This window comes from Anopheles stephensi, chromosome X (genome assembly GCF_013141755.1).
Source record: "Anopheles stephensi strain Indian chromosome X, UCI_ANSTEP_V1.0, whole genome shotgun sequence".
Lineage (NCBI taxonomy): Eukaryota > Metazoa > Arthropoda > Insecta > Diptera > Culicidae > Anopheles > Anopheles stephensi.
The window spans coordinates 18897474-18924894 of record NC_050201.1 but is presented as its reverse complement, the minus strand read 5'-3'; the positions used below and the strand labels follow the sequence as shown (position 1 = coordinate 18924894).

At 39.2% G+C, this 27421-nt stretch overlaps 4 protein-coding genes across 9 annotated transcripts in view; all 4 read left to right on the top strand.

Annotated features, from left to right (window-relative positions):
- Positions 1–2553: 2553 nt before the first annotated feature.
- Positions 2554–7009, top strand: LOC118512903 (bifunctional arginine demethylase and lysyl-hydroxylase PSR-like). The gene is made up of 3 exons (XM_036058024.1): positions 2554–3193; positions 5129–5487; positions 5569–7009. Exons 1-3 carry the CDS (start codon positions 3121–3123, stop codon positions 5602–5604), a joined length of 468 nt encoding a protein of 155 aa, XP_035913917.1. The 5' UTR covers positions 2554–3120; the 3' UTR covers positions 5605–7009.
- A 1383-nt stretch (positions 7010–8392) lies between these two features.
- Positions 8393–13724, top strand: LOC118512658 (bifunctional arginine demethylase and lysyl-hydroxylase PSR-like). 2 transcript variants are annotated; one of them, XM_036057405.1, is made up of 5 exons: positions 8393–9032; positions 9156–9363; positions 10968–11326; positions 11408–11752; positions 11827–13724. In XM_036057405.1, the coding sequence occupies exons 3-5, from the start codon at positions 11132–11134 to the stop codon at positions 12280–12282; spliced, it is 996 nt and encodes a 331-aa protein (XP_035913298.1). In that variant the 5' UTR covers positions 8393–9032; positions 9156–9363; positions 10968–11131; the 3' UTR covers positions 12283–13724. The 2 variants fall into 2 exon arrangements, with proteins under 2 accessions (XP_035913298.1, XP_035913287.1); XM_036057394.1 differs by lacking the exon at positions 9156–9363 and having other exon boundaries at positions 8394–9032.
- Positions 13725–17358: 3634 nt separating this feature from the next.
- LOC118512332 lies at positions 17359–24452 on the top strand. 3 transcript variants are annotated; one of them, XM_036056627.1, is made up of 5 exons: positions 17359–23152; positions 23216–23663; positions 23729–24039; positions 24103–24187; positions 24360–24452. In XM_036056627.1, the coding sequence occupies exon 1, from the start codon at positions 19403–19405 to the stop codon at positions 22508–22510; it is 3108 nt and encodes a 1035-aa protein (XP_035912520.1). In that variant the 5' UTR covers positions 17359–19402; the 3' UTR covers positions 22511–23152; positions 23216–23663; positions 23729–24039; positions 24103–24187; positions 24360–24452. The 3 variants fall into 2 exon arrangements, with proteins under 3 accessions (XP_035912520.1, XP_035912511.1, XP_035912529.1); XM_036056618.1 differs by having other exon boundaries at positions 24103–24452.
- Positions 24453–27161: 2709 nt separating this feature from the next.
- LOC118512366 (kinesin-like protein Klp10A) overlaps positions 27162–27421 on the top strand; it is a 39123-nt gene continuing 38863 nt past the window's right edge. For all 3 annotated transcript variants that reach the window (XM_036056724.1, XM_036056735.1, XM_036056715.1), the window contains exon 1: positions 27162–27384. The gene's annotated coding sequence lies outside the window, so the exon portion shown is untranslated. The remainder of the gene's footprint in view (positions 27385–27421) is intronic.

The following is a 27421-nucleotide window of genomic DNA, read 5'->3' as shown; positions in this document are numbered from 1 at the left end:
TTCTTGAAACATGTTTCCGATCGCACACGCATGACAAAAAGAACTTTTTCACAATTCCAATAAGAACGGAAGTTTTGAGGAAGAGATCTAAAATATGCACAAATCTCTTTTAACAACGGTACGAAGAGAGTTCTGAACACTCTCAAACGTTTTGTTACTACTACTTGTCATTGGAAGTATCACACGGCATCACAGACCTAGTTGTATCGCTTCGAGCTAGCGAACGAGTGCCTTTGGAACAAATCCACAACTAAAGCCATAGAACATAAAAACATCTCTACCCTTCCACGCACTTCAAAGATTCTTGAGCTAAGTCCAAAGTTAAGAGAATAGAAGAGAGCAATAAGCAAGGGGAGAGTCGAAAACGTAAAGAATGGCGAACGCATTGTGTGTAGCTTTTTACTTCTGTGATGAGCTTGTAACATCTTATCTTTTTCACAAACCTCAGCTCAGTCTTTTAACCCCTGCCAAACGTGGTCGTTTTACATTCTATTTAGACTCAAGCTTTAGTCTAAACGACCCCGTTCAGAAGTCGTTTAAGCAATTTGTGGCACTTGGGTGTTGTCGTTTTCAGCTTGTCATTCGCGGTCGAATTTTTCCTTACCCGCTAAGCTTTTCGACAACATAAGCTACGAAGTTTTGACGCATTTAGATCGATATTTACCGAAATATCGAATTATTTGTGCCGAGCTCAAAACATTTCGTCAGATTAGCTTTGTGCCGATAGTTCGGCAGTTCTGAGATTTAGCAAACTAGAGCTTAAAAAAATGGAGTTTCGATTTTTATGAACAATAAAATTAATTTAAAATTTATTCAAATTCAAATTCATCGATAATTTAAAAATCCAATAAATAAATAAATAATTTATTTTTTCACTTTAAAGGCTGCCGAAAATAGGTACATGGAAAATGTTGAGAGTATAAAAGAGTATAAAATTGTTTAAAATATTTTTCTTTAACTAAATACACCTTTTCGAGTGTTTCAAATCGTCTATTCGTGATGCCGAAAGTAAGAACACAGCCCAAAATAGGAGCAAAACCAATGTTTGCATTTTTACTAATATTTCTACAAAATTGGGTTTAATCAATAAATCATGTATGCTGAAACATTCTTTGATAGTTTTACAACCAAAATAATACCACCTTCAATAAAAATTATTGAGTTCAATAATTGTATTTGTATTTTTTTTCTGATCAGCTGCACTAACGTGCCGAAAACTGGTACAGTTACCCTATAACATACGGTATGTAAAACAAACAAACCATACCGACAAACCGACGTAGAACAGTTTTAATTTTATGTGAACATGCCACACGACCAGGCACGTGAGGCAAATGATATCAAACAAAATACTCGCCCGGTACTAGTAAAGATGGGAAAAGCTACTAGAATAGGAAAATCTAATTTCTTGGTTCTTTTTACGTCAGTTCACACTTATTTAACGATCGAAATATTGCCACTATTATTGATTGTAGGGGCACAATCTAGCTGAGACACAAACCGGTGTGTGGAAGAGTGGTTTGGAAATCGGGAATTGCTTCACCCAATTTATTCATTTAAAAAAAACTGTCCGAAATGTCCGTTTACCGAGTTTTGTAGAGAAAAGCAGGATTTCAGCAGAAAATGTACAATCTGAAAATGATGACATTTTTATAGTTTTGTAAGAATCTGTACGCTGCAATCATGCATGAAGATTTTACATGTTTCTTAAAACAATTGACAACAGAAAAATTAATGAAAATTAATTTAAACAACCCCGCGGGCAAGCTCAACGAAACTTTTATGCGTTTCACCCACTTCTGACCCTCATTGGCCTACACTTTCGAAGCGATTGGCTAGCTCATCATGTATTTACACATGCAGCGCATCGAATGCGATTGTGTGTGTGCGGAAAAAATTGACAGAAAGTTTCATTCCGTGGTCACTGTTTGTTTGGTTGAGATCTGCAGATTTTGCTTAATATAAAGAGCAAATTAGCGTAAAGTAGTTTGGCTGTGTCGTTTAGTGACGTGAAGAATACATCAGAGAAACATAAGGAGTGCAGAAAGAGTGAAGAACATTGACGCTCGTGCAAGCGGCCAGAAAGATGAGTGAATTTCCGAAGCCACTGATAAACTTTGGTAAGCATTAAATATTAAATAACTAACCTCAAAATTGAAAAGCAAACGATTATTCTTCTATTTTAATCAATTATAGATAATATCTGAAGTGAAAAATGTCCATAGGCTATTTCAGCCGGTTGGCTACCATCGCGTCTTGTTGAGATCATCATGCACTGCAAGACACTATGAGCTGTGATTCCGGTCATAAAAGTAAGTTTTAAAAAATTACATCACGAGAACTAAAAGTTCCCGCAATAATAAAGAATAAAAAAGCAATACGGCCAGGCCGTTCTTTATGAATAAAAAAAAGAATAAAACCATAATTTTGACCTTTCCTTTATCATTGATGACACAACCCTACTATGCACAAGCAAGCAAACATCCATACCAATACGCCAAACGTGCTCCATACTAAACATGCGCAAACACAACATTCGTTAAGCAGGCATCATAAGGGCAGCACAACGGCTTTGTGCTTCCCTTATGATGCCTGGGTTAACGGAGCTTTCGGCCGCGGGGTTTCTATTCTACTTGGCGATACATTTGTCATTGCTATGGGGCTGCCAATCTCTCATAAGCTTGATCGCATCTGTCATAAACGCCATTTTGACGTAACGCAACAGCAGATGGTACCATAAAGCAAGCTGCTGAAATTCATTCATCACATACGCCACCACCACCGACGAAAGTACCGTGCGTGCATACGAGGAGAGTACGACAAACTTTACTGCGGTGTTTTGTCGGTGGATTCGGTTTTTAGTTTTCTGTTCCGTTTCCCGTTTTCCCGCCTTATTCATCGCTACGGTGCCGCTTTTCTGGTGTACCTACAACGCCAACCACCGATCCTTCTTCCTGATTTTCCACCGCTCGGAACATTGTCGGTATCCGGTAGAACACAAGTGCTAGACCGCAACACCAACTGTTTGCTACTGTGAAAACTCAGTTTGCTGCATTCTGCACAGTTGTACCCTTGTCGGAAGATTTCATCAGCAGCGGAAATCCTGAAGTACATCGCTAGATGGCTGACCCTGTTAAGCTGTCCCATCGTACCCGGAAACGCGTCCGGGAAGTAAAGCGTAAAGCGAGGCCTGGTATGTATCGTCATCACGGGTGCATTTTAGGTGCTAGCGAATCTCCCTACGGGACAGTTGTGTTTGTGTCTGGATGATTGCATCGTACGTATGGGTAGAGTGTACGTGGGATCGTTTTTGCAGATATCAAATGCCGAAGGTGCACGGTAACAACCACTACACAACAGGAGAAAAAAATACCACGACGAACCATCAACCATCTGTGTGTGTCTGACGTTTCTCGTGAAGGATGAAGCGGGGGATGACTTTGAAATGTAATCACAACCTTCTGGATGCTTCTTCGACACATTCCACAATAAGTCTGTTTCCGGCTTTTCCCCGTGCACAAACGGTACCTTTTTCAGATTTAACAACTTTAAAGCTTTTAGAGCAAAAGCAAAGCAGTTCATTTTTTTTTCTTTTGTAATACCGCCGCTATTTGTCGACTAATATTTCTATCGATACGGTCAAGGTGATAACTGAAGGCCCTACGATGGTGATATATGGATGAGCTAGTGTTGAGGGGTTTTTTCTCTAAGAAAAGTAACATTAAATCATGCATTGGGTTCACATAAACTTCACGAAACTAATTTCGCAAGTGTTCGTTGCACAACTGTTCGTTGTTCGTCAGCCGCGTACATACCGACAATGGCAAATCATCGAAAAGAAAAGTACATGGCGTCTTTTAACTCTAGTACAATTTAATACCTACTAGCCAGAATTTACTGAAACGTAAATTAGTAACCTAAAGCTTATAATAGACTATTACAAAAAGAGGATTGTTAGAATTTTTGCTTTAAACCTTGTATTATGATATCAAGACATACTTTTTTTGGGACATATGGCCATAGTTCCTGGTCCACATATAAATAAGTTTTTCGCTTACAAATCCATGAACTAGCACTGGAAGACCAAGGAAACTAGACTATCGTGCCATATCGTGGAATAACTCCTTAAAAGAACAATTATTTATTTTTAGTTATGACGGCTTGAAGCCGTATTGTCAGCACCGCATGTGCTGACGAAGTACAAATATCCAAATGAATGATGAATTAATTATGAAGTATTAATACTACTTTTATTGATCAGCAAGGACGGCCTGGCCGTATTGCTTTAAACTAGGTTATAAATAAATACAATTCACATCAGTATGAAGACATTTTCTTCTCCAAACCGTGAAAGGGCACCTTATGAGCTCCACCGATCCGTTAACAGTAATTCTGTCATCCAAATTCGTGGTAGCTTTGGTTGCAAGGGTCGGTATCGTGTCTGATCATCTCATCCCATTAGTGTTTGGGATATGCCCTCGTGACTTTTCATGATTCGCGGACCAGCGTTCTACCATCACTGCCTTGCAATCGTTCACTATTGCAACGATGTAGTTTGTGGTCCTGAATCATACAGGATATTCATACTTCATACTACAAACATTGTTTTGTTTTTTTTTTTTAAACAATTTTACGCTTTATAATAAATAGTGTATTACCTACTGAATTTAATAGGTAGGAAAATGTAAATTCAACAGCCGAAACGAAAAAACATCATCAAACACGTAAGATGTCTTAAAATAAAAAATTATACACAACGATAGTAGTAATAGTCCAATGGGCTTAACACATTTGCGCATAGAGAGAATGGTCAGATTGGTTATGAGAAAGTTATGAAAAAGAACTTTCATTACTACTTTCTTCCTTTGGGAGGAATTAGAAAGTAGGCATTATTAAGCAACAATTTAAGAATGAGTTCATGCTTAACAGGGTAATTTATTCTAAAATGTTCTAGAAACAAGTATGGATATCGGTTACATATGGTAGGCAGGAATAATCATTTGTCAATTTTGTAGAGTTTCTTTATTATTGATAGAGTGAGGAAATGTCCCTTTTACGTTATAGTAACTCTACTACTTACAACGAGCTAATAGTATGTTGTTTTATTTTCCACTCTCACCCTACACAGAACTATCGGACAAATCGGCATGGGTACAGCTGGGCTACCATGAAGCGTTCGAGCCCTTCAGCCAGTTCGAAGACAACGTGGAGCGTATTCACGTCAACAAGGTGAGCCCGCGGGAATTTATCGAGCGCTTCGAGCGCATCTACCTACCCGTCGTCATAGAAGGTATGCAGGACGGTTGGAAGGCTGGTCACAAGTGGACGTTGGAGCGACTCGCGAAGAAGTATCGCAATCAGAAGTTTAAATGTGGCGAAGACAATGATGGTTACAGCGTTAAGATGAAGATGAAGTATTACGTGGAATACATGCGTAGCACCACGGACGATAGCCCACTGTACATATTCGACAGCAGTTTTGGTGAGGTAAGCTGTAAAATACTGTAAAAAAGTAGATTTGAATCGAAATATATTGTTTTTTCTGCATTTTTTCTACTTTCTATACAGCATCACCGACGCAGAAAGTTCATAAACTCCATTTAAAAAAATTAATTTTCAAAGCTTCAGTGTTGCGCTCAGTAGATGGCGCTTTTTCACTATCGAAAGCTAAATGATCGAGATTGTTTCTGCTATCCTCCGTTTACATGAAGATTTGCAAGAAGCAAACCTCTTGGCATGAGAATTACGCGATGCGCAACCCGCAACGCAACGTAACGCGTAATGAGAGGTGCGCGAGTTTGAGCCTTTGCGTGTTTGTGCATATATGTTTTTGTGTGTGTTCTTGAAACATGTTTCCGATCGCACACGCATGACAAAAAGAACTTTTTCACAATTCCAATAAGAACGGAAGTTTTGAGGAAGAGATCTAAAATATGCACAAATCTCTTTTAACAACGGTACGAAGAGAGTTCTGAACACTCTCAAACGTTTTGTTACTACTACTTGTCATTGGAAGTATCACACGGCATCACAGACCTAGTTGTATCGCTTCGAGCTAGCGAACGAGTGCCTTTGGAACAAATCCACAACTAAAGCCATAGAACATAAAAACATCTCTACCCTTCCACGCACTTCAAAGATTCTTGAGCTAAGTCCAAAGTTAAGAGAATAGAAGAGAGCAATAAGCAAGGGGAGAGTCGAAAACGTAAAGAATGGCGAACGCATTGTGTGTAGCTTTTTACTTCTGTGATGAGCTTGTAACATCTTATCTTTTTCACAAACCTCAGCTCAGTCTTTTAACCCCTGCCAAACGTGGTCGTTTTACATTCTATTTAGACTCAAGCTTTAGTCTAAACGACCCCGTTCAGAAGTCGTTTAAGCAATTTGTGGCACTTGGGTGTTGTCGTTTTCAGCTTGTCATTCGCGGTCGAATTTTTCCTTACCCGCTAAGCTTTTCGACAACATAAGCTACGAAGTTTTGACGCATTTAGATCGATATTTACCGAAATATCGAATTATTTGTGCCGAGCTCAAAACATTTCGTCAGATTAGCTTTGTGCCGATAGTTCGGCAGTTCTGAGATTTAGCAAACTAGAGCTTAAAAAAATGGAGTTTCGATTTTTATGAACAATAAAATTAATTTAAAATTTATTCAAATTCAAATTCATCGATAATTTAAAAATCCAATAAATAAATAAATAATTTATTTTTTCACTTTAAAGGCTGCCGAAAATAGGTACATGGAAAATGTTGAGAGTATAAAAGAGTATAAAATTGTTTAAAATATTTTTCTTTAACTAAATACACCTTTTCGAGTGTTTCAAATCGTCTATTCGTGATGCCGAAAGTAAGAACACAGCCCAAAATAGGAGCAAAACCAATGTTTGCATTTTTACTAATATTTCTACAAAATTGGGTTTAATCAATAAATCATGTATGCTGAAACATTCTTTGATAGTTTTACAACCAAAATAATACCACCTTCAATAAAAATTATTGAGTTCAATAATTGTATTTGTATTTTTTTTCTGATCAGCTGCACTAACGTGCCGAAAACTGGTACAGTTACCCTATAACATACGGTATGTAAAACAAACAAACCATACCGACAAACCGACGTAGAACAGTTTTAATTTTATGTGAACATGCCACACGACCAGGCACGTGAGGCAAATGATATCAAACAAAATACTCGCCCGGTACTAGTAAAGATGGGAAAAGCTACTAGAATAGGAAAATCTAATTTCTTGGTTCTTTTTACGTCAGTTCACACTTATTTAACGATCGAAATATTGCCACTATTATTGATTGTAGGGGCACAATCTAGCTGAGACACAAACCGGTGTGTGGAAGAGTGGTTTGGAAATCGGGAATTGCTTCACCCAATTTATTCATTTAAAAAAAACTGTCCGAAATGTCCGTTTACCGAGTTTTGTAGAGAAAAGCAGGATTTCAGCAGAAAATGTACAATCTGAAAATGATGACATTTTTATAGTTTTGTAAGAATCTGTACGCTGCAATCATGCATGAAGATTTTACATGTTTCTTAAAACAATTGACAACAGAAAAATTAATGAAAATTAATTTAAACAACCCCGCGGGCAAGCTCAACGAAACTTTTATGCGTTTCACCCACTTCTGACCCTCATTGGCCTACACTTTCGAAGCGATTGGCTAGCTCATCATGTATTTACACATGCAGCGCATCGAATGCGATTGTGTGTGTGCGGAAAAAATTGACAGAAAGTTTCATTCCGTGGTCACTGTTTGTTTGGTTGAGATCTGCAGATTTTGCTTAATATAAAGAGCAAATTAGCGTAAAGTAGTTTGGCTGTGTCGTTTAGTGACGTGAAGAATACATCAGAGAAACATAAGGAGTGCAGAAAGAGTGAAGAACATTGACGCTCGTGCAAGCGGCCAGAAAGATGAGTGAATTTCCGAAGCCACTGATAAACTTTGGTAAGCATTAAATATTAAATAACTAACCTCAAAATTGAAAAGCAAACGATTATTCTTCTATTTTAATCAATTATAGATAATATCTGAAGTGAAAAATGTCCATAGGCTATTTCAGCCGGTTGGCTACCATCGCGTCTTGTTGAGATCATCATGCACTGCAAGACACTATGAGCTGTGATTCCGGTCATAAAAGTAAGTTTTAAAAAATTACATCACGAGAACTAAAAGTTCCCGCAATAATAAAGAATAAAAAAGCAATACGGCCAGGCCGTTCTTTATGAATAAAAAAAAGAATAAAACCATAATTTTGACCTTTCCTTTATCATTGATGACACAACCCTACTATGCACAAGCAAGCAAACATCCATACCAATACGCCAAACGTGCTCCATACTAAACATGCGCAAACACAACATTCGTTAAGCAGGCATCATAAGGGCAGCACAACGGCTTTGTGCTTCCCTTATGATGCCTGGGTTAACGGAGCTTTCGGCCGCGGGGTTTCTATTCTACTTGGCGATACATTTGTCATTGCTATGGGGCTGCCAATCTCTCATAAGCTTGATCGCATCTGTCATAAACGCCATTTTGACGTAACGCAACAGCAGATGGTACCATAAAGCAAGCTGCTGAAATTCATTCATCACATACGCCACCACCACCGACGAAAGTACCGTGCGTGCATACGAGGAGAGTACGACAAACTTTACTGCGGTGTTTTGTCGGTGGATTCGGTTTTTAGTTTTCTGTTCCGTTTCCCGTTTTCCCGCCTTATTCATCGCTACGGTGCCGCTTTTCTGGTGTACCTACAACGCCAACCACCGATCCTTCTTCCTGATTTTCCACCGCTCGGAACATTGTCGGTATCCGGTAGAACACAAGTGCTAGACCGCAACACCAACTGTTTGCTACTGTGAAAACTCAGTTTGCTGCATTCTGCACAGTTGTACCCTTGTCGGAAGATTTCATCAGCAGCGGAAATCCTGAAGTACATCGCTAGATGGCTGACCCTGTTAAGCTGTCCCATCGTACCCGGAAACGCGTCCGGGAAGTAAAGCGTAAAGCGAGGCCTGGTATGTATCGTCATCACGGGTGCATTTTAGGTGCTAGCGAATCTCCCTACGGGACAGTTGTGTTTGTGTCTGGATGATTGCATCGTACGTATGGGTAGAGTGTACGTGGGATCGTTTTTGCAGATATCAAATGCCGAAGGTGCACGGTAACAACCACTACACAACAGGAGAAAAAAATACCACGACGAACCATCAACCATCTGTGTGTGTCTGACGTTTCTCGTGAAGGATGAAGCGGGGGATGACTTTGAAATGTAATCACAACCTTCTGGATGCTTCTTCGACACATTCCACAATAAGTCTGTTTCCGGCTTTTCCCCGTGCACAAACGGTACCTTTTTCAGATTTAACAACTTTAAAGCTTTTAGAGCAAAAGCAAAGCAGTTCATTTTTTTTTCTTTTGTAATACCGCCGCTATTTGTCGACTAATATTTCTATCGATACGGTCAAGGTGATAACTGAAGGCCCTACGATGGTGATATATGGATGAGCTAGTGTTGAGGGGTTTTTTCTCTAAGAAAAGTAACATTAAATCATGCATTGGGTTCACATAAACTTCACGAAACTAATTTCGCAAGTGTTCGTTGCACAACTGTTCGTTGTTCGTCAGCCGCGTACATACCGACAATGGCAAATCATCGAAAAGAAAAGTACATGGCGTCTTTTAACTCTAGTACAATTTAATACCTACTAGCCAGAATTTACTGAAACGTAAATTAGTAACCTAAAGCTTATAATAGACTATTACAAAAAGAGGATTGTTAGAATTTTTGCTTTAAACCTTGTATTATGATATCAAGACATACTTTTTTTGGGACATATGGCCATAGTTCCTGGTCCACATATAAATAAGTTTTTCGCTTACAAATCCATGAACTAGCACTGGAAGACCAAGGAAACTAGACTATCGTGCCATATCGTGGAATAACTCCTTAAAAGAACAATTATTTATTTTTAGTTATGACGGCTTGAAGCCGTATTGTCAGCACCGCATGTGCTGACGAAGTACAAATATCCAAATGAATGATGAATTAATTATGAAGTATTAATACTACTTTTATTGATCAGCAAGGACGGCCTGGCCGTATTGCTTTAAACTAGGTTATAAATAAATACAATTCACATCAGTATGAAGACATTTTCTTCTCCAAACCGTGAAAGGGCACCTTATGAGCTCCACCGATCCGTTAACAGTAATTCTGTCATCCAAATTCGTGGTAGCTTTGGTTGCAAGGGTCGGTATCGTGTCTGATCATCTCATCCCATTAGTGTTTGGGATATGCCCTCGTGACTTTTCATGATTCGCGGACCAGCGTTCTACCATCACTGCCTTGCAATCGTTCACTATTGCAACGATGTAGTTTGTGGTCCTGAATCATACAGGATATTCATACTTCATACTACAAACATTGTTTTGTTTTTTTTTTTTAAACAATTTTACGCTTTATAATAAATAGTGTATTACCTACTGAATTTAATAGGTAGGAAAATGTAAATTCAACAGCCGAAACGAAAAAACATCATCAAACACGTAAGATGTCTTAAAATAAAAAATTATACACAACGATAGTAGTAATAGTCCAATGGGCTTAACACATTTGCGCATAGAGAGAATGGTCAGATTGGTTATGAGAAAGTTATGAAAAAGAACTTTCATTACTACTTTCTTCCTTTGGGAGGAATTAGAAAGTAGGCATTATTAAGCAACAATTTAAGAATGAGTTCATGCTTAACAGGGTAATTTATTCTAAAATGTTCTAGAAACAAGTATGGATATCGGTTACATATGGTAGGCAGGAATAATCATTTGTCAATTTTGTAGAGTTTCTTTATTATTGATAGAGTGAGGAAATGTCCCTTTTACGTTATAGTAACTCTACTACTTACAACGAGCTAATAGTATGTTGTTTTATTTTCCACTCTCACCCTACACAGAACTATCGGACAAATCGGCATGGGTACAGCTGGGCTACCATGAAGCGTTCGAGCCCTTCAGCCAGTTCGAAGACAACGTGGAGCGTATTCACGTCAACAAGGTGAGCCCGCGGGAATTTATCGAGCGCTTCGAGCGCATCTACCTACCCGTCGTCATAGAAGGTATGCAGGACGGTTGGAAGGCTGGTCACAAGTGGACGTTGGAGCGACTCGCGAAGAAGTATCGCAATCAGAAGTTTAAATGTGGCGAAGACAATGATGGTTACAGCGTTAAGATGAAGATGAAGTATTACGTGGAATACATGCGTAGCACCACGGACGATAGCCCACTGTACATATTCGACAGCAGTTTTGGTGAGGTAAGCTGTAAAATACTGTAAAAAAGTAGATTTGAATCGAAATATATTGTTTTTTCTGCATTTTTTCTACTTTCTATACAGCATCACCGACGCAGAAAGTTGCTAGAGGACTACGACGTACCGCTCTACTTCCGCGACGATCTGTTTAAGCATGCGGGTGAGGTACGTCGACCACCGTACCGTTGGTTCGTGATGGGACCAGCCCGTTCCGGTACCGGCATACATATCGATCCGCTTGGCACGAGCGCCTGGAATGCGCTGGTACACGGCCATAAACGCTGGTGCCTGTTTCCAACCCACACGCCCAAGGAACTGCTCAAGGTGACCGGTTCGATCGGGGGAAAACAGCGGGATGAAGCAATTACCTGGTTTAGTTTGATCTACCCGCGCACGAAACAACCAGATTGGCCCAGTGACTGTAAGCCGGTTCGTATGCACAGTAACCGTTTTCACGGGAACGTTCCGTTCATACTTATTCAATCTTCCACCTCTCTTCACAGCTTGAAATTTTGCAAAAACCTGGCGAAACGGTGTTCGTACCAGGTGGCTGGTGGCACGTAGTACTTAACCTAGACGATACCGTTGCCGTTACACAAAATTTCTGCAGTCGCACCAACTTCCCGGTTGTGTGGCACAAAACGGTGCGGGGCAGGCCAAAGCTTTCGAACAAGTGGCTGAAGGTGTTGCAGGTAGTTGAACCGGATCTGGCCAAAATCGCATCCGAAACCGACATCGGGCAGAGTACGGGCGTTGCGTCGGATAGCTCGAGCAACTCTAGCTCATCGTCTTCCAGCTCGAGCAACTATGACGACAGCGACTGTGAATCAAACACCGACAGCGGACAGGAGTCACTTTCGGCGCACAAATCAAAGAAGCATAAAAAATCAAACGTCATCAACAACGACGGTGATGATAATAGTGTCGCTGACAATTCGATAACCGATTTTCCACTTTAACCCCTCGATTCGCGATCGGTTTGTTCGGCGAAACAGCGGTTTATTATTATTATCATTAATTTCATCCTTTATTCTTTTTGTTCATTCGCAAAGAACCAATTTTCTCAAGGACAATCGGTCACTCGGCTCAGCACAAACAGAACGCTTTCATTCGTTCGTTTTGGCGAGGTACAGTCAACCCCAAAGGCTTGAAACCTTAGTTGTTGGTTGTGCAGTCCTATCGATATGTGTGCACCTTTCCCGCATCTTTATTTATGCGCCGCGGAGCAAGAAGCGAAGGAATTGGCTGGTAGAACAATCTAGATTAACTAATTCAATTATAGATTTAAACGCAGTACGATGCGCACTAGCGACAAACGACGGATGATGTGATGTAACCGAAAATGTATTGCGTACTCTTTATTGCAGTGCGATTAAAGCAAGATGAAGAGGCTCGTAGGAGAAAAATGGTCTCGGCAGACGAAGAAAAATGGGGTACGGAAGGCGACATTCGATGATTTCGGTCGGAGAATGGAGTAGAAAGAAGGCTACTAGGAAATGGATAAGCAACGGTTGGCCACAAGCTTCGGCGAGTAATGCAATTCCAATCAAACATAATTATTGACTGACAAAAATGGTAACAAACATACAGTAAAAGAAAAAAGCAAAGAGAACGTACAAGGCGTAAGGTAAACTTTCACACATACAAAATGACAAATTGCATGTAATTAGCGGTATTGTGCCTTTTGTGACGAATGGGTATCCACAAAACTCAACCAAAACAAGCTAAACAAAACAAAAACAACAAATGGAACAAACAAGCAAAGAAAAGCAACAATTTGACAGTATATGTGTAATGCATTTGACTGTCTCTTAAGATTAAGTAGCTAATCTACATACCGGTATATTATCATGAGATCTTGGCCCATCTAAATCGAGAGCAGCACCGTCAAACAATCCACCATATAACAGCCAACAAAACATACATTCATACCTATAAAACTATAGGAAAGGGATTAGATTTTTTGGAAAAGAACTTTCATTGCTATAATTCCATTCAGTTGTCGCAACAGATCTTCCGCAAATGCTATTGGTAAATGGGTATATAAAGGAGAAGAGTGTGCTCTACCAACCACAGTGCACGGTACAACGACCATTCAAACCATTTACCTAATGTCCAAGCTATACGATTATAGTATAACAAACACACAAGCAACCAGATACACATAGCAATACGTCTCGGTTAGGAATTGTTAGGAGTCGGTATGTGAACAGTGGCTGCACATGCAAAATAAGAGTTTTGTACAATCTGTCATAGTCAATACTAAGTAAATCAAGCTGCCCCACCCTACTCAACAATAATCAACATAAAGAAGAACGGTACATAATTCCTGAAATTTTAGTTAGGAAGAAGATATCAAAGGAAATAGGAAAATGAAAATAAATTAATTATGCCAATGTAAGCTTTTCACTGTATCATTCATATTGTAAGTTGTGAAAGTCTTACTTATAGCTCTCTATAGCTGCTTAATTTATTTCTATATGATACAGCTCGGTGTTATCTGTCTATTGTTGTGCTACCATATGTAGATAGATGTGTAGCTTGATGATTGCACGACTTTTTGATTATTTTGATTTATAGTATTTCCCGCACTTTAAGATATAGAATTGTTATCAATCTTGCGTCACGACCTTGACCTAATGCCACCGACTATAACTAACAGTTAGAAACAACTATTTCAGCCTGCTCTACTTTGCAGTTAAAATAAATATTAAAAGGGTAATGCGTCACAAAGGTTTCCCAAGGATATGCTGTAAAACAGTAGTGCAAAAACCAGTAAACTGAAACAGCATCCTCAACGCTAGTGTCTACTAGTGTAACTTTCTACATTTTCTCATGAGTCTAAAGTTCCTTATGTTTCATTGCAACTAATAGCTAGTTTCGTCATAATTAAACCAGACTGCCACAGTTACAGTTAAATCTAAAAGGAGCGTTTTCACCTATACCAAAACTTATAACAAGTTTGACAACGTTGGTCAAAAGTTTGGTATTGGAAAATGTAACAGCTTTCAATTTCGTTTTTGCGTAGATTTTCTGATTTCGATTGATTTTTTTATTTTGCACGCACATGTTTACCAGATATTCAGATTCAATTTTATCATCAAAGTTTTGCAAATCATCTATTAATACTATTAGTCTTCTGGGCGTCCAAGACGTATACACTAAAACTTAAATGAATACAATATCGTTGTCTTAGGATAGCGCTGGACAGTATGAAATCCACTCATACAATGTCCCTAGAAGTGATGTCCGGACTGATGCCGCTAGAACTACATTTTTTACAGCTATCGCTTCGCCTTCTACTGAGATCCACCGTATCAAACCCGTAAGTGATTTAGAATTTTAAATCGCAACAAGAGGCAGGCTCTAAATGCAAAATCATGATGGTTTACCATGATTTTGTTTCTTTACAGATGAACTCTAGTACTACTAGAACAACAATTCGCGCCCCTTTTAATTCCCTTTTGGTAGTCGACACCTCGTTGCGAGAGGACACGAAGAACATCCCAGATGATCTTTGCAGGATGACAATTTCCAGCATTTTTGTGGATAAGTATGGCCGTCACAGCAGTTCACGACGGATCCTCTTCGGAGGCGGGCACGGGCTTCGGTGTATTTAACACATGCCCTGAGGCCTTCTACAAGCTTAGACAGCCATGCTCTATCTTTGTTGCCGAACTGGCTGCTATCTTTTATGCACTTCTAATTATACGCGCAAATCCTCCGGATCAGTATTTTATACTCACTGACAGCCTAAGCGCTGTCGAAGCACATAAATCCGTAGAGACATTAAAGAGCTCTGATTACTTTATCCAAAAAATATTGGATATTCTTAGCTCTCTATTCGACAAAGCATTCAGAATATCGCTTATATGGCTGCCTGCTCATTGCGGTATTTCGGGTAGTGAAAAAACAGACTCCTTGGTCAAACGAGGTGCTTCCGAAGGCAATTTTTTTGAGAGGTCGATTCCCCCTCACGAGTTCCTCTTTACCCCATAAAAGCATTGCATGGCCCGCTGGCAGGACCAGTGGGATGAGGATGAACTCGGGAGGTTCCTGTACTCAATCTCACCACAGGTATCTCTGCGTCCCTTGTTTCACGGGCTCCAGGTGGATCGTGCGTTTATTCGCATGATGTCTAGAGTCACGTCGAAACATTATGCAATGAACGCGCATCTTCATCGTGTAGGCAGTGCCGACAGCAAGGTTTGTAGCTGTAGCAACGGATAACACGACATTGACCACATCCTCTGGTCATGCGTGAAATTCGATGCGGCAAGACCCGGGCGGTCCGGTGGCCGATGCTATAACGGCGCCAGTCTTCACACGGCAGGGCCGGGGTTCAAAATCCATCCAGACCGCCTCCCCCGTACGTAGGGCTGACTACCTTGCTACGGGTAAAATTAAGTCACAGAAAGCCAGAAATGGCAGGCCAAGACCTCATGAGGTTGTTAGTGCCAAGGAAGAAGAAGAAGGAAGACTCGGATTACTATACTATCAGCCGTTCGGGCATCAGGAAGATCCTCCGCGGTACCAATACGCGACATCCTAGGGCAGAAGGACTGCGAATACACACACACTTCGCGCTTCGCCAAAGAGATGGGAATCACCCTCTGATTCCTTCCCGCTTCCTATTCCATTATAGTACGCACTATTGATTGTCGTCCAACCTAATATAGTGTGTTATGTGTTTATTCCCAAGCGCCACAAATTGCTTAAACGACTTCTGAACGGGGTCGTTTAGACTAAAGCTTAAGTCTAAATAGAATGTAAAACGACCACGTTTAGCAGGGGTTAAAAGACTGAGCATTCAGGTTTGTGACAAAGATAAGAGCTTACAAGCTCATCACAGAAGCAAAGAGCTACTCAACAATGCGTTCGTCGTTTTTCACGTTTTCGACACTCCTGCTTGCTTGCTCTCTATTCTCATAACTTTGGACTTTGCTCAAGAACCTTTAAACTGAGTGGAAGGGGGAGAGATACTTTTTTTGTTCTATGGCTTTAATTGTGGATTTGTTCCAGAGACACTCGTTCGCTTTAAGCGTTACAACTAGGTTTATGCGGCGGTGTGATACGCAGCATGATAGGAGCGTACAAAATAGTACGAAACAAAACGTTTGTGAGTGTTCAGAACTTTCTTCGTACCGTTGTTAAAAGAGATTTGTGCACGTTTTAGATCTCTTCTTCAAAACCTCCATTCCTATGAGAATTGTTAAAAAGTTCTTTTTTTTCATGAGTGCACACTCGGAAACATGTTTCAAGGACACACACACAAACATACATGCAGAAACACGCAAAGGCTCAAACTCACGCACACACTCGCATGCACACACATGTGCGAAGGATCGACGCGCGCAGTCACCCATTACGCAAGCACACACTCAAGAGTGAGCGCTTGCCCGATCGTGCATGCCCACACTCGCATAACTCAATATGAACGAAAAAAACTTTCATGCAAAGAGGTTTGCTTCTTGCAAATATGCATGTGTGCGGAGGATAGGAGAAACAATCTCAATCATTAGGTTTTCGATAGTGAAAAAACGCCTTCTATTGAGCGCATCACTGAAACTCTGAAACTTTCTTTTTTTTTAATATGGAGTTTGTCTCTGGGATATCGAAAGGGCGCCATCTAGAGAGGAAACCTGTGAAGCTCGGAATCTTGATTTGTTTTATATGAACTTTTTGACTCGGGGATAACGAGAGGATGCCATCTAGTTTTCAAACCACTGAAGCTCTGAAACTTTGATTTTTTTATAGCGACATTCTGTTTTTCAGTCGTTTAAGCTTAATTTGTGGCGCTTGGGTCCAATCAACAGTCCATAGCAATCGACACGCGAACGGGCAGCTTTTGTCTATTTACACTACTAGGTTGACGAGTTCACATGCTTTTTAATCATTTTTTATTGAAAATAAGTTGAAAATTAATCAGAAACTAGTTTTAATACAAAGTTATTAATTTATTACCTACGTTTTCCTAAAATTCTTTTGTTTATTCCCTAATTTTATGTTTTGTATCAAAAATCGTGTTCATTAATATTGTTATTCGACAGTTGGACACTGAAGAGTAAACACGTGGTTATTTTTTCAATTGCACCGTTAGAAACGCCTAACGCATATACCGCAAGCGAAAGTGAACACGTTCCATATCCTTGTTGCTAAGCGAGAAATTTCTTCAGTCGATACCAGTGAAAAAATAGGAAGCAAAAGAGAGAAGTTTTTTTAAGAAAGATGAGGGTCAAAGACCCTGGCGGGGGCATCCCCGTTGGAAATCAGTTCGATATTCTGACTGACTTAGGTGAACCTAGGCGGAAATATGGAAAAACATCAAACATGACCGCCAGCCTTAGAAACCAAGTGGTTGAAGAAGAGAAAGTACTCATAATGGAGTCTGTATCAGAGGGCAAGGACCTAACAAAATGTAACCCTTTCTTATTGCAAAAAATTATTGAAAACGCTCTCGGATGCAAACCAGAGCAAGTGAGCCGAGTACGTGGTGGAAAACTATTAATTAAAGTGAAAAACGAAAATCTGGCAGAAAAAGCTGAAAGAATTAAAAAAATTCCAGACACTAACGGAAATATCGAAGTGAAAGTGTACGAACATCCAACACTGAATACCACAAAAGGTGTAATTCGTTGCCCGGACATCGAATTTATGTCGGAAGAGGAAATCCTTTCGGGACTAAAAGATCAAAAAGTGACGGAAGTGAACATAATGAAAAGAAAAGTGGAAAATGTGTTAAGAAACACCAAAACGGCTATACTTACGTTCAACACAACAAGAGTGCCACGATCAGTGGATTTCGGGTTCTACCCTCTGCTCGTCGATCTATACATCCCCAAACCAATGCGCTGTGCCACGTGCTTAAAAATCGGTCACACAAAAAAATGGTGTAAAGGTGAACGTACATGTGCCAACTGCAGTTTACCGGCGCATGAAGAGGTATGTGTTATCACTAAGTGCGTATCGTGTGGTGACAACCACAATACATTAGACAAAGACTGCCCTATATACATAGATGAAACGGAGATACAGAAGATAAAGACGATTAACCGAATCACATACAAAGAAGCAAGAGCCATCAGACGTAGACAGTGTCCTACGCCACCAAAAAAATTCACTTCAACGAATATGACATACGCAAAGACGACACAAAATAACGCAACAAATATCGAACAAAACACACAGACAAAAACACAGAACAAAGAAATCACTCCTACAGACAGAAAGAAAACAGACAAAACAGAACAAATAACAACACAGAACATAACACGCCAACAGACAATAATGGAAACAGAAGAACCAACAACATCCAAAACAAACGACACATTAAAACCAATTACAAAAAATTATCAAAAAATTATCAAAACACAGGATGGGACTACAGTCACATCAAGATCGCTCTCAATAGATGATAAGATCATCTTTCACTGCAAAAAAACTGACGAGCAAAAACCATCCTAAAAAAAAAAAAAAAATTGTACGAAAAAAAAACAACAACAAACAATAAATAAATCAATAACAAAAATATACTAGAAAAAAAGGAAAACTGCCACACAAGACGGTCCCTTGCACGATTTAAAAGAGCTGAAAATAATGCAAGCAAACATTCAAGGACTCATAAAAAACAATGATGAACTGAAAAAAATTATATCAGACGAGAACATAGACGTTGTGTGCCTACAAGAGACGTGACTTAAAGAAGACACTACAAAAGAGATAAAAATCCCAAATTACCACCACATACACCAAACCAGAGAAGACGGCTACGGAGGTAGCAGTATTATAATCAACAAAAAATTCAAATTCGAGCTTTTGCATATACATCACTCAAGTAATTTTATACAAACGGTGGGCATAAAGATAAAAATATTAAACTTGGTAGTAGTATCGACTTACGTAAAACCAACAACGCCAAAGACATTTTATAATATAATTTTAACCAAAATACTAGATCTAGCAAAAAGACATAGCAAAATCATTGTAGTAGGAGACTTCAATGCCCACCACAGAATATGGGGTAATCATTTCAATGATACAAAAGGTTCAATAACAATCAATGAAATAAACTCCTCAGACATGATCTTAATTAATAACAAAGAACCAACTTTTATAAGCAGTGATCCAAACAAAAGGGATACCGCAATCGACCTAACAATCGTGTCACCAGACATAGTACAAGAAACGCGCAGAATAGTTTGTGATCAACACATAGGTAACAGTGGACATAAATTAATCTACACCTTTATCCAAGAACCCACAATCCCGACCAACAACAAAATCATTAACAAAGCTCTAGTAGAAGAACAAATCCGTCAATTAAAAGTCATGGAACACACCACCATGGCCAGTATTGCTAAAGACATCAAAAAGATAATAAAAAATAATACAAGAAATTGCAATTATACCCCAAAATCGTGGTGGACGGAGGAACTTAAAATAGCGTGGGAAAAGAAAAACGAAAGTAGGAAAAAATTTAACACGAACAAAACCCTGGAAAATCATATCGAATTTAAAAAGGATTTAGCAAAGTTTAAACTCCTCAAAAAAATAGAAAAACGAAAAAATTTTGAAAAATGGTTAGATAAAGTAAACACTGACACCACCAGCACTGAATTATGGAACATTATCAACAAATGCCATGGGAAAAAAGGTTGTAAGCAATACTCTAATCTCATAAACTCCAGCCATCAAAATGCCAAAAAATTCCTTAAAATAAATTTCCCAATTTCTAAACACACAACAAACAACCTCATGAGGACACCACTCCTATACGATTCAGAAATAAAACTTTTAAATCTTGACAAATGGCACAAAATACTAAAATCAAAAAATAATACTACACCAGGGGTTGATGGCATTACATATGATACGCTCAAAATCCTAAATGATGAGATGGCATTGAAAATAATAGAAGAAATCAACGCAATGTACCGAGAGGGAAAGGTACCTCATAGACTAAAAAGAATCAAAATAATCGCAATCGGCAAAATCGGAAAAGACCTAAATGAAATTACAAATTTTAGGCCAATAGCACTATTAATGACAATTTTAAAAGTAGCAAACACAGCCGTACTATCAAGAATTACAGACTACCTGGAAAAGCATTTACTTCTGCCGGAAACCAGCTTTGGCTTTCGCAAAAATAGATCGACCACAGATATGATTGACTTGCTAATCAACACCATAACGGGAAACAATAGAAAAAAAAAATACACTGGTGTGGTTTTTATAGATGTTAAAAACGCGTACAATAGTGTATTATCGAATGAGCTTACAGCAATAATGCAATCCCTAACGATAACTAACGATGTTATTGCTTGGATTAGCAGCTTTCTCAAAAACAGAAGCTTAGAAATATCCGTTGATGGCGAAACAATCAAGAGAAGAGTGTCGAACGGGCTCCCACAGGGGGATGTCCTCTCCCCGACACTCTTCAACATATACACCAGCAGTTGCCATGACATAAATATGGGAAAAATTAAACTACTACAATACGCAGACGATTTTGTCATTATCGAAACCGGACTCACACAAAATGCCGTGGAAAATTCTATACAAAGATCCCTTAATTGGTTGACACTCAAACTAAAAGAACTGAATCTTGAAATCAACCCCCAAAAATGTACATATATGACTTTCCCAAAAAACAATTTCAACGTAAACATACAAACAGCAGGACGTTATATACAGAAAACCAAAGAACACAGATTCTTGGGAGTCACAATAGACAGCCAATTAAAATTTCATCAACATTTGGAGAATCAAAAAAGTAAAGCTACAAAAAGGTTAAACGCTATTAAAACAATTTGCAATTTTAGAAATCATATAGATCCTGAAAAGGCCATACAAGTACATAGGGCACTAATCCGCGGAAGCATGGAATATGGCATTGGTTTTAGCTTAAATGCCACAAAAACAAAACTCAAAACCATAGACACCATACTAAATCAGTCTCTAAGAAGAGTGACAGGGTGCACAAAGACCACCCCCACAAATACTCTTTATGCCATTGCAGCAGAGATCCCATTTGCAATCAGAAGTAAATATCTAGTCGCCAAACAGCTTGTCAAGACGGTAGCATATCCCTCAAAAAACATGCTAATCCTAAACAAAGTACCTGATTCAAATAATATTCTTAAATTATCTGCTACAGAAAAAATATACAAGGAAAATCAAGAAATTCTAAGCATAGTATCTAAAATAAGTTTTAACTATCTAAACAATAATTACCAATACATAAATGTAAGGGAAAATGTACCGGGTTTGACCGAAAAAAAAAACAACTGCAACCCCTTATTGGTGAAACAACTCAGTATTGAGATGATAAACTCAAACAAAGCTAAGCTCAAAATATTCACAGACGGCAGCAAAAATAGCAATGGCTGTGGAATAGGAATATACATTATTAAGGAAAAGGAAATAGAAGAAAAACTAGCCTTTAAACTACAAAATGAAGTATCGGTATGCACAACAGAGTTGTATGCAATAAAAAAGGCTCTAGAGTACGCAGTCCTCCAAAGAATTAGAAAACCCACCATATATACAGACAGTAAATCGGCCTGTATCCTAATAAAGCAAGCCACAGAATATCAGTACACAGATGATATCATAAGTAGAATTATTAACAACTGCGAGTACTTAGAGGCAACCATACAATGGATCCCCAGCCACGTAAACATCGAGGGCAACGAAATAGCAGACGAATTGGCTAAGGAAGGGACTAGAAGCAATCTAATAATTAACAATAGGATACGTTTTAAGGACGCTATAGCAAAACTACAAGAAAAAACGAGACAAGAAACGGATAGATGGTACACGGATATGTGTGTAACTAAAGGAAAAAAATTTGAGAAATACCAGTCAAAAATTGAAAAAAAAATGTGGCATCACAAAATGAAACTATCGCCTAGAGACATAAAAATAATTAACAGACTGATCGCGGGACACGATTACAGCAACTACTGGCTACAAAAATTCAAAGTCATAGAAGATGGTATATGCAGAACCTGCAATATCCCAGACACTGGACGACATAGAATTTTCCATTGCATCAGGTTTGAAACAGAAAGAACGAAAGACAAAATACCAGTAGAAGAAGCTTTCATCAACAGTTGGAAAGCTAAACAAACACAGGTAATCCAAAAAGTTTTAAACTTTATACAAGCAAACAAAATCAAATTCTAGATCTAAAGAAGACAGAACAGAATGGACCAGAAAAGGGAAGGAAACGAAAAAAGCATAAAGAACAGAAGTAGCAAATGTAAACAGACTTATGACAGGCTCGAGCACACGAAGTGTCAAGCATGGGAAGAGCAATCAACACCAACATAAAAATCTCAAAAAACAATATCGAAATAATGCAGGAAACAGTGGAAAAAAATAGGGACATATGACCTTAGTAGTCGGTCCACATACCTAGAGGCCTTTGTGTACACAAGCTCACGAAGTAGCACGGAAGGGCCCAGGAAGCTGGACTTCTGTGCCGAATCGTGAAACACCTCGACAGAAGAAGAAGAAGAAGAAGATTAATATTGTTGATGTTGGTACTTTGGCCGTCATTGTTGTTGTTTTTCTATATGTCATACGAAAGAGGACGCACGAATAAAGCAAAACAGCAGCCAAAAGCAACAACTGTGATTAAAACCAGTTAATATTTCAGTGATATTTTAAATGAATTGAAAAGATTTGTTGTTATTCATAAAGAAAATATCATGGGGAAACCTTTCACGAAACGAATTAGGTACAATTCTCATCTCTATCGCAATCTCGATCGGCTCTTAAAAGCCGAACAGGATGATGAGCTCCTACCTTGCGGAAGTGCTAATGGTAAGAGACAGATATAAGATATCTTTATAGTTCGCTTGTGATAAATTTATCGTTTATTTATAGTTACTCTTCAATTGCCTAACGTTCATGATGGTTCCACGTATGAGCTGGATGATAATCATCTCACACAAAATGCGAATATGGAGAAAATGGAAATACTCTAACAACAGAATACGGTGATGGAGCATATGACAATGATGATCTTGATGATAGCATTGACCACGTTGTCGATTATCTAATTGAAAGTTCTGATGAAGAGCTAGAAGATGAGCTATCTACAAAAGAATATTCGGTACAAGATGCCTTACATCGCTGAGCCATATCCAAAAACCCAACGTACGAGTCGATCGAGGAAGTAATGGAGATAATACGGAAAGTAAGTGACTGCAAGCTACCGAAAGATGCAAGAACCTTGCTAAAGATCAGCCGCAACCCTTCTGCGGAGATACAAAGGGTACAAGGAGGACAGTATTGGTATGATGGAGTCCAAAAATGCTTTTCGTACGGGGAGGTAATTCATTTTGTACAGACTTTATGGTTCATTATATTTACATGTACTGCTTTGTTCCGTTGTAGCAATGTAAAAGTTCCAACCGATGCAACTCTTTCGAACAGTATTTCAATCGATGGGTTACCGATATTCAAAAGCATTAACCTTTAATTTTGGTCTATATTAATAAACATCCATGGAATGCCGAAAGTGCCAGTTATGATAGTTGCAATCTATTGCGGTCCTATTAAACCAGCAAGTATCGGACATTTACTTCGACCTTTTGTTGATGAATTAAATTTCCTCGTGAGACATGGAGCTTTCGTCAATAATAGGAGAGTTATGTTAAAAATACGTGCCATTATAGCCGACTCTCCCGCTCGTGCATTTATAAAAGGTAATGAAAAACAATCATACAATTTTGAGTTCTGGTTGTAATATGACTTTTTTTTCCTTACAGGTGTTATTGGTTTCAATGCTAAAAACGGCTGCTTGAAGTGCATATCCGAAGGAAAGAGTATCCAGGGACGAGTTGCAAGCTGCTGGTTCGTACAATTCCGGTCCTGGGAGCAACTCTATCAGCTATCAAATTCATCTCTGCACGCATCAGCCTCATTTGCTTCTCCACGTCCGACATTTTTTTGTTGATCAGCTGTTGCTCCCGCTGAATATCGCCGAGTTTGCTTAAAACTAACATCAGCGTGTTTTCTTTTTCAGCGCCATTATCCTCAGCAGGCCCCGTTTGTATTCTCAACTGTTTGGCTAAACATGTATATGAAAAATAAATTGAATAACTGGTATTATAATATAGTGGTATGTTGGCTTACACTTTGATTGTCGTTGTCCAACATCCGATATGATCGAAGCATTTTCTTTGCCTCTTTGGCTCGACTGAGGAGGAGTTGCAGCCAGAGGTAGCGAAGATTGCTGCTCCTGCAAAACATGCTCGTGCAAGGTAGGCTGTGCAGGTAGAGGTAGAAAATCTGGTAACGAAAAAAAAGAGAGGCTGTGCTGGTAAAAGACTCGAGAAGGCCCCCCCCCCCCCCCTGACAAAATTTGTTAGGCACAATAGGATATACGCCTAAAGGTATGCAATCCGCAGTACACGTTACGAAAGCTTCACAGTGTGCTTTCAGTGTGGTCAAAATTGGTTGAAGAAAGTCGAATAAAATATTGTTATTATTTGATTAAAACCCCCTCTCCGCTAACCCCACCATTGGTAAAAGACTCGAAAAGCCCCCCCCCCCCCTGACAAAATTTGTTAGGCACTATAGGATATACGCCTAAAGGTATGCAATCCGCAGTACACGTTGCGAAAGCTTCACAGTGTGCTTTCAGTGTGCTTTCAGTGTGGTCAAAATTGGTTGAAGAAAGTCGAATAAAATATCGTTATTATTTGATTAAAACCCCCTCTCCGCTAACCCTACCATTCATTTTGGCTTACAGGGGTTTCGTACTAATTTTCAGTCGCACTTGGGGTGAACAATCGGGCCTAAAACATGCACGGCGATCTCGTACGGTAACGGAACAGTAATTCGATGAATACTTGTTACCTTGCATTGATATTCAGCAAAGGAGGAAACGGTAAAAGACTCGAGAAGGCCCCTCCCCCTGACAAAATTTGTTAGACACTATAGGATATACGCCTAAAGGTATGCAATCCGCAGTACACGTTGCGAAAGCTTCACAGTGTGCTTTCAGTGTGCTTTCAGTGTGGTCAAAATTGGTTGAAGAAAGTCGATTAAAATGTTGTTATTATTCGATAAAAACCCCGTATCCCCTAACCTGACCATTCATTTTGGCTTTCAAGGGCTTCGTACTAGTTTTCGGTCGCACTAGGGGTGAACAATCGGGCCTATAACTTGGACGGCGTTCTCGGACGGTAACGGAACATTAATTCGATGAATACTTTTGATCGGGCATAGATATTCAGGAAAGGAGGAAAAATAAGAATATCAGCATTTCAAATCACATGTTACAATGTATATAATTATCTTCTACTCGCTGTCTAGTACCAGTATTAAGGAACAATGCACAATGTTTATATCAAATGAGTTTTGACCATTCAGAAATCCCACTGTACATCACAAATGACAGGCCACAGTGCTGCATACAAAGTCTCGAGTCTTTTACCCATTTTTTCGACAAAACCTACCGTTTTGACAATAAAATCATATCGAAAACCATGTGAAAGAAATTGAAGAACTAAAAACACTTCGGGATTGAATGAAAGTACTCGAACGAATTGAAAAAAACAATAATGACGGTATAATATATGCCATTCATATCGTAAAGTAACGAGACAAACCCTGTACGAGTGCACACATGCCCATACACATATGCACCCAAACATGGTGAATCTATAGGCGTAAGCGAGATGGGTATAATAATAAAAGGAGAGCAAAACGTAAACATTTGGTCATCATAAACCAAACTCGAGTGTGTGCCAAATCATCCATGAGTGCGAACGGAAGAAGTTTATAAATAGAAAGAGAGGGGGATATTTATCCTCGAAAATTTCCCCTTGAGCACCCCTCCAAACGCTGCAAAAGAAGGAATGGTGAATGCAGGCCGTGGTGAATTGTTGCTTGGGTAGCTTTATGTACACCGTAGCGTCGCTCGAGTCGAGTGATGGGAATAACCACTCAGTAGTGTGAATTAAATCAGAGTGAATGAGTTATAATAGTGAGTTACATCTTATACTCACTCTTTAAGAGTTTATTCTTGAATAATGATTTAACTCTCCATGCCGACTAGCCACTCACCACTTACTGCGTTTTAACTCAATCATGAGTTAAATAACTCATTGGTGATTTAACTCTCCGTGCCGACTAACCACTCACTCACCTTGTTTTAACTCACTCACCTCGTTTTAACTCACTCACCTCGTTTTTAATCACTAGAGAGTTAAATATCGTATTGGCATATCGTATTGGTCACGATCACACGATGATTTAAGAAAATACAACACGGTAACGAGCCGTAAGGATAGATTGTTCATAAAAAAAAATATTATCTTCTTTCGCTTTCGCTTGTGTGTACGGCCGCACTAAAATTTTTAACTATACTGCTCGTCAGTTATTATATGATATCGAAGCGATCTTTGGGCAAAACTTTGTTAATGCATCGCAAAATGTTAATGAAGCAAAACAAATGTTAATGAGCATCGGAATGAACTCGCGATATGCCAATACGATATTTAAATCTCTAGTGAGTAGAAACGAGGTGAGTGAGTAAAAACGAGGTGAGTGAGTAAAAACGAGATGAGTGAGTTAAAACGAGGTGAGTGAGTTAAAACGAGGTGAGTGAGTGGTTAGTCGGCACGGAGAATTAAATCAAAGGTGAGTTGAAATAACTCTTCGTGATGATTTAAATCATCTAATTCATTACCAAGATTTAAGTCATTCACTCATTCTGATTCAGTTTGCACATCACTACTGCTCGACATCAATTGTGAATTTGTGCTCGCGTGTGTGAGTGCAGCTGTCCAGTGGTTTCGCCGTATTCGCCGCGTACCGTTGCGAGCAGCCGCAGTCTCTTCGAACGCCTCAAATCAGGCAGGTGGGCAAGTGTGAATGTCGTACAGCACGGCGTGCTAGTGTGTTGGAACATCCGAATTGTATTGCGAATTCTGCTCCTGTTTCTTCTATCAATCTTCCCTCAAAAAATAGAGCTTGGCGTATGTGTTTGTGACAGTGTATGCGTGTGTGTGTATTTATATCAGCAAGTTTCATTGGCAAAGGTAAGGTGCGGCATATTTCTTCTTTCTCTGCCGCGTC

Bases quoted from the DNA above. Each gene is read 5' to 3' on its own strand.
- LOC118512903 (XM_036058024.1), top strand. From the start codon at position 3,121: ATGGCTGACCCTGTTAAGCTGTCCCATCGTACCCGGAAACGCGTCCGG. The intron at 3,194-5,128 runs GTATGTATCGTC...CACCCTACACAG, and splicing joins AAAGCGTAAAGCGAGGCCTG to AACTATCGGACAAATCGGCA. The intron at 5,488-5,568 runs GTAAGCTGTAAA...CTTTCTATACAG, and splicing joins TCGACAGCAGTTTTGGTGAG to CATCACCGACGCAGAAAGTT.
- LOC118512658 (XM_036057394.1), top strand. From the start codon at position 8,960: ATGGCTGACCCTGTTAAGCTGTCCCATCGTACCCGGAAACGCGTCCGG. The intron at 11,327-11,407 runs GTAAGCTGTAAA...CTTTCTATACAG, and splicing joins TCGACAGCAGTTTTGGTGAG to CATCACCGACGCAGAAAGTT. The intron at 11,753-11,826 runs GTTCGTATGCAC...CTCTCTTCACAG, and splicing joins GGCCCAGTGACTGTAAGCCG to CTTGAAATTTTGCAAAAACC.
- LOC118512332 (XM_036056627.1), top strand. From the start codon at position 19,403: ATGATCTTAATTAATAACAAAGAACCAACTTTTATAAGCAGTGATCCA.